We start from the raw sequence: 7,040 nt of genomic DNA on the forward strand, positions 1-7,040 counted from the left end.
GAATAAAACTCTCTTATGTTCTATTTTTGTTATTTTAGCTACAAGGGGTACGAGTAACGCCCTCTTGAGTTTTACAGTTTATGAATGATCGTTACTTTCTTAGTATAAACTGCAGTTCTCGTGGTATTTGTTTTAAATACGAAATTACGAAATTGGTTTCCCTCATTCGTATTGGGGAGCAGGGTATAGGATATCCATTTAAAGTACGTGACACTTGAACACAAGTTCGAAACACTTGTGTAAATTTCAAACATTTAAGTACGTGAAACTTAAAATAAAACAAAAGTTTAAGTACGTGAAACTTAAACTCAAGTTTAAGTACGTGAAACATTAATCACTGCTTATCAACTTTTAAGTACGTGACACTTGAACACAAGTTCGAAATACTTGTGTAAATTGAACACAAGTTCGAAATACTTGTGTAAATTGAACACAAGTTCGAAATACTTGTGTAAATTTCAAACATTTAAGTACGTGAAACTTAAAAGTTTAAAGTACGTGAAACTTAAACTCTACGAGACTATGCAAAGCATATGAATACATGCATAAGCATACGAGAATATGCACAAAACTGTTCAAATCATACAACGAATGTGCACAGACTTAGAAGCATTCAAATATATGCATAAGTACGAAATACTTAAAGACAAGTACGAAATACTGTTAGAATGTTTTAAACACTTTGGCTAGGCCCAGAAACAGAAAGCCAAACATATTGTCACAATACAAGACATATTCACTCATCTTCAGTCAGGTCTTGAACGGTTGTAGGAACAGTTGGAGGAGCTTCAGCTGCAGTTAGATTCTCATCTTCAAGTTGACCACCACTGGCTTCCTTTTGGCCAGAGTTGGTCATATCACTCTGAGGCTCCACTTCGGTAACAGGAGGCTCCGCTGTCTGCAAGACCTGTTCTTCATCTCCCTCTTCAACAATTTCCTCCTGATCACCAGCTGCTGCGCTTGGAAGCTCAATGTTGGTCCAAAGTGGAGATGACTCAGGAATCTCTGCTTTTTCAAGGCAGGCCCTCCAAGACGCCACCCAAACTTGATCCTGAATTCCAGGCATCTGGTTTGTGTAGCTCTCTGTGGCAACTTTGATTCCTTCGTTATATCCCTTTTCAAAGGCAGCCTTGGCTTCACTCTGGGACGTCTCGAGCTCCTTCAAAGTCTGGGCAAGACTGTCCTCAGTCCCCTTCAATTGTCCTTTCAGGCCATCTGCAACCCCCTGGGCCTGGTTCCTTTCTCTCTCAAGCCTGATGATGGTACGTTGGAGCTTGGAGTTTTCACTGACAAGTTTTGCTCGTTGGGGCTCTGATTGGCTAAGTTTTTGAGCCATGGCCACCATTTTTTGCATCACCTGGAAACATTCAAAACAATTGTGATAAACATAACTGTTAAGTTCTGTGTACACTATGATCACAAAAAGAAATTTTACCTTGGCGTTGTGGGACATGAAGGAACTGAGAAGATTGTCTGGAGACATTGCAACTTCTTTTTGCATGTCCCCAGGCAACAAAAAGGCCTGGGACAGTGCAAGGGCAGTCCCTTCGGTCTCGACAGTGTCCCGAGCAGTGATAGCTCGGTTCCCATGAGAGAAGGAGGGAGCCCATATTGGAGCAGGAGACGAGGAGGGAGGTGGGGGTCTTTCTTGAGGCTGTTCCACCCGTTGACGTTTCTCTCTGTGGATGGCCTCGATTTCTTCTGGGGAAAAGCCAGGAGGAGCATCAGTCTGAGTCTGAGTACGGCGGCCACGACCTTGGCCACCTTGGCCCCGAGCAGCGCCACGACCTCGACCAGGTATGGTGAGAAGACTCCCTAAATCAATTGGCTGGTTCATTGCTGGAGGTGAAGGCGTGTAACCGTTGGAAGAAGAACTTGATGTGGGACTGGAGGCTTCTTCGGCAAAGGAAATTGGTTCGTCGGAGATTGGAGGTGTCCGAGAACGCCTTTCTTCGGGAACAGGTCTTGAAGGACCAGCCGCTGCAAGGTTGTCCGCTGCTCGGGTACGCCGATCAATAAACCCCCCGTATGACGCTTTGTAACTCAGCAGAACCTGAGCCGCTCTTGCTCGGCCAGCAAGGTAAGTCCCTTCGCCGTTGAAAGCAAGTGCTCGCTTGATATCAGCTACGTGCACTTGAGGGGTTATGATATTATAACCCCGGTTAATGTTCGAAGCTGCAGCCGAGCAAAGCATAAATAATTAGAAAGCACGAAAAAGCTTTTCCTATGAAAAAGGACAAGGATTTGAAATTAGGGGAAAAGCACTAACGTGGGCTCCCGACTACATGAGGAGCGTGAAAACCAATCACTTGGCCGTCCTCATCTCTGGGTTCGAAGTTGCCCGTGACAATCAGGAAGTCGTCGTCATCCCCTCGAGCAGAGTCAGGGAGTTCAAGGACAAGCTTCTTCCTAGAATCCCTACTCTTTAAATAATATGTGAGGGCATCCCCGGTTCTAGAGATACTGTATAGGTGATGAATGTCGTATAAACCTAAAGAGGTCCCTAACATCTGATTTATGGTGTTGATGCCCATAACTACTCGGAAGAAGTTGGCAGAGACTTGCATTGGGGAAAGTCTATAATACGCCAAAACTTGGCGAAGCAGAGGAGCCAAGGGGAATCTAACCCCGCCCTCAACAATGGCTACTACAGGAATGTGAAGAGTGTCGAAATCGAAACTCTCACGAAGGGCATCCTCAGGAGCCAATACAGTGGCTACATCGTCAGGAATCCCATATCGAGATCTGAAACTAGCCATGGCTTGAGGAGTATTACAGTGCCTTCGAAATCTACCCATTACCAGATAGGATTTTGGAATTCTATGAAGTGTAAAGCAATGGGGACAATGAAACCCTAAACTGCGATTGTGAACAATCTACCAAGAGAAAAAGAGCAGTAAGGAGAGGAATGATGACTTACGAAAAATAGTCGATTGAATCCCTAAAAGCAGAAAGGAAGAGGTCTTGAAATGATGAACAGAGCTTCAATGGCGGGTAAACCTTGAAATCGCCTCTTTCTGCTGAGGAAGTCTAAGAGAGAGATTGAGATTTTTGAAAATGGGACGAAAACCCAAAAATACCCCAAAAGTGGGTGGCGTACGTGAAACGTCATCCCAGACGCCGTTTGAGCGTTCTGTTTTCCCATAAACACGTCTGTTCGTATTTAATGAAACGCAATACGATGATCGACGTGTGTAAAGGTAAGGGCTAAAAGCCTGTGACGGCTACAAGAAAAAATGATTTTTTCTTAAGCAAAGTGATGAAACATTGCACCAATATGTGAAATAGGGAGCAGAAACAAAGTGAATTTGTTCGGTTAAAAGCTTTACTCGTCATCTGAGTAAAATATAAACGAGCAAAGCTGGGGAGCAATTGTAGGGAGGTATTCCCGAACAGGTGCAAAATGAGCCCGAGCACGGTCAACAAAGGGTCAACGCACTGTGGACCACTGATATGAGAAGTCAATGGTCCAGAGAGGTTGTACGATTCTCGGTACAATAACATGAGACGTTATTGGACCAGATACAAGGAAAGTGACATGTGATGCCACTGTTCAGATACATTGTTCGGCAAGAGAAAAGCCGAACAGAAGGAGAGCTCCTTAGAAAGGATATGGTCCAAATTGTTTCCTTAGGACCAGTTACATGTGAAGTAACTGGTCCAGACCATTTGTTCGGCTATGAGACGGCCGAACAAGGAAAGAAGGTCCTGTCAGATGATGAAATAGAGGGAACATTCCGGAAGAGTCCAGAAACAGTGGTATTCCGTTAAGGAATAAGATCCCGAGAATATAGGGTCTGAGAAAGATACCCAATGAGAATGGGATGTTCGGTCAGTAATGGAAAAGAATCCTGAAAGGACTCTTTTCCATAAATTGATAAAGGAAACGAGAATCCTTGATATCCTGGGTTTCCTATACGAGTTGGGAATCCTATGGCAATAGGGATGCTTGGGCACCAAGCATCCGAATGTCTATATAAACAGAGCAAGCCTAGAGGTAAAAGGTACGCAATACACTGCAATCTTATTGCTTACCTACTGATAATTAGGGTTGGATCATTAGTACGAAATACTAACAAAGGCATCGGAGGGCCTTTGCCACGAGAGGCAAAGGTGCGCTCATTCCTTGTCTGTTTTGCAGGATAAGGGTTTCTCTGACGAATTAGGGTTACGTTCAAGAGGCACGTGGAGCCGCTGCATTCCAGTGCTGTTCAAAGCACTACTTGAATTTATCCACCTACAGCAGCTTACATTCGCCTGTTATAGCGATGGGATGATAAAAGAGACAATGAACTGGCGGCTCTGAGGGCGGAAATGGCCCAAATGAAACAGCGCATGCAAGAAGTCACCCTAGTTGCATCCGGATCTGCCGGAGATCGGAGGTGACGACGACAAACACCTCCCTCACCACCTCCTCCATCACCGCAGGAGCAACCATTCGAAACGGGCTACCGTGGTTCCGTGAAGGACCGTCTTGGCTTCACACTTGAGAAGGGGTGACGCGAGGGAACTGATCTTCTATCGATAGCCAACCACCTCTGCGACGCATCGCTCAAGAAGCCACCAGGAGCGAAGCAAATCCAAGGACACCACCGGATCGTTCACAAGCACTTAATTTACTGGTCGCGCAAAGTATTCCCGCACCACTGCTTCCCACCACAGCTAAGCCTCCCTGGAGACAAGGTGACACATGTCTAAGTGTCTCGGAGAAATCCCACTAGAAAACCTAAAAGTTGATAAGAAGGTTCGGCAGGACGGTAAGGGTGTCCGCGTTGAAGGACAAATTGTTGACCCAAAGGTCTATCGTGAAAGAGAAAGGTCTATTGACGAACCTCACATAGCGAACACCGAGATGAAAGAAAAACTTCGGCATAGAGACCACGAGAAACCCTCAGATAAGGACTCCAAGGATAGGGAACACAAGAGGTCAAAAATCGACGGGTACAACAAGCCACCGCGCCCAGGCTTTGAACGGCAACTAAAGGACCTCGGCTTCTTGCCCTTTACACCTCATATAATCAATACGACGGCCGAATCCACCTTTCACTTGCCGAAGTTTACGAAATTCGATCCAAACACCTGTGAAGTCTACACGCACTTGATCCATTTCCTCCAGACCATTGAACTATGTACCATTTAGGACGAAATCAAGTGCAAAGCATTCCCCGCTAGTCTCAGCTCCCTTGGACTTCAATGGTTCAACAAATTGTCCGCTGGATCCATCCAGAACCTGGCCGACCTTGATCGGGCATTCAATACCCACTTCATCACTAGCAACAAGACAGCCAAGGAGCCAGAATCTTTGTCCCAAATGAGGAAGCTCCCGACTGAGACGCTCAGGTAGTACTCTGAACGCTACTGGCAACTTTTCAATGAGATTCCTGGAATTGATGAGTATTGAGCATTCCTTTAAAAATAGTTTGGAATCTAGCAGCAAGATCTTGGACGAATTGGCAATCCGTCCTCTGCACGACATGGGTGAACTCATGAGGATTGTAGAGAGATTTAGTGCTTTCGAAGAACTCTACATGGACCGAGCCGCTGAGGGAATTCTTAACCTAACTACTCCCCTGCCGATAGGCACTCCTCAGCTATCGGCACCAATTCCCACCCCACAATCCAAGCCGAAGAAGCACGTGAACAACATCAAGGAAGGGAAGAAACGTCCACCAAAGGTACACGACTACGTGGCCGAATCAACAATTTTCAAGGAACCCATTTGGTCTTTCCTCAAAGAGATTATGAGACAAACCTAGTTTGAGTGGCCGATAGGAAAGCTCGGCACCGACACCGACCAGCCAGATTAGAATCCAAGAAAGAAATGTTTTATCACAATGAGCTCGGCCACTATACCACAGCTTGCGCCCCATACAAAGCACTCTTGAAGCACCTCGCGTCTCAAGGTCGCCTGGACCAGTACATTGATCGAGCCAAAACATCCGCCCGCCAGCCTATTACCAACCCAAACCCCAATGAGCCATAAATGATATAATCCACGTCATCCACGGCTTGATAACCAAAGAGTCCAAGACCACCCTTCGAGTCGACCTCGATCGTGCCTCAACTTTCAAGCGGATACTCTTGGTGGGACCTGGGTCAAAGCAACCATTCCCGGAAGACGTTCAAAAATGGACGATCACCTTCATCGAGCGTGACCTCGAAATGGTGCAAACCCCTCACACTGATGCTCTTGTGGTTACCGTCCAAATTGGAGTCCATGATGTTAAGAGAGTTCTTGTCGATCAAGGCAGTTCGACGGAGGTCATGTATCACGACCTCTTCAAGAAACTTGACCTCCCAGAGTCGCCCCTATAGCAAGAGGAAATGCCCCTCATCGACTTCAATGGAGCCCCCGTCTAGCCGCTCAGCTGCATCTTCCTTCCCGTAGATGTCGGTTCAAAAACATTGAGTGCCGAATTCATTGTTGTCAACGTTTCGAGCCCATACAACGCCATCCTTGGCCGAACCTAGCTCAACGGTATGCAAGCCATTGCTTCCACCTATCACTAGGTCGTCCGCTTTATCAACACGAACGGAAGGCAAGAAGACTTACGCGGCGATCAAGTCGCATCCAAAAAGTGCTACGTCTCGGCCATTCACAATTTGACCAAAGCAAAGCAAGTCCAATGGGTCGAGGTACCCGACCTTGCTGTACTTGAAGACGTCGGTGAACCGGCCGAGGACAAAGCAATCGAAGACCTTGTTTCTATGCCAATCAATGAAGACGGATTTTGTTTCTTTTTACTTGACTCTTTCCTTAGTGACCCCGAGCGCGAATAAATGTTTCAATTCCTCAAAACTAAAATTGAAGTATTCGCATAGACCCCCTATGAGATGCCAGAGGTCCACTCGAACTTCATCAGTCATAGCCTTAACATTAAGAAAGATTCAAATCCCGTAGTACAGAGGGCAAGGTGCTCAGCTCCCGAACACGATGAAGCCATCATGGAAGAAGTCAACAGCCTATTGGAAGCCAATGTGATTCAGAAAGTACAGTACCCCACATGGTTGTCGAACACCATCGTCGTAAAGAAAAACAA

The 7,040-nt window shown here is 46.1% G+C and overlaps 1 protein-coding gene across 1 annotated transcript; it reads right to left on the reverse strand.

Annotated features, from left to right (window-relative positions):
* Positions 1-736: 736 nt before the first annotated feature.
* LOC131317485 (uncharacterized) lies at positions 737-4,438 on the reverse strand. Its single transcript, XM_058347032.1, has 3 exons — positions 4,350-4,438; positions 1,436-1,946; positions 737-1,357 (listed from the first exon to the last, which is right to left on the reverse strand). The coding sequence occupies exons 1-3, from the start codon at positions 4,436-4,438 to the stop codon at positions 737-739; spliced, it is 1,221 nt and encodes a 406-aa protein (XP_058203015.1).
* Positions 4,439-7,040: the final 2,602 nt, after the last annotated feature.

Source organism: Rhododendron vialii, chromosome 2a, assembly GCF_030253575.1.
Source record: "Rhododendron vialii isolate Sample 1 chromosome 2a, ASM3025357v1".
Lineage (NCBI taxonomy): Eukaryota > Viridiplantae > Streptophyta > Magnoliopsida > Ericales > Ericaceae > Rhododendron > Rhododendron vialii.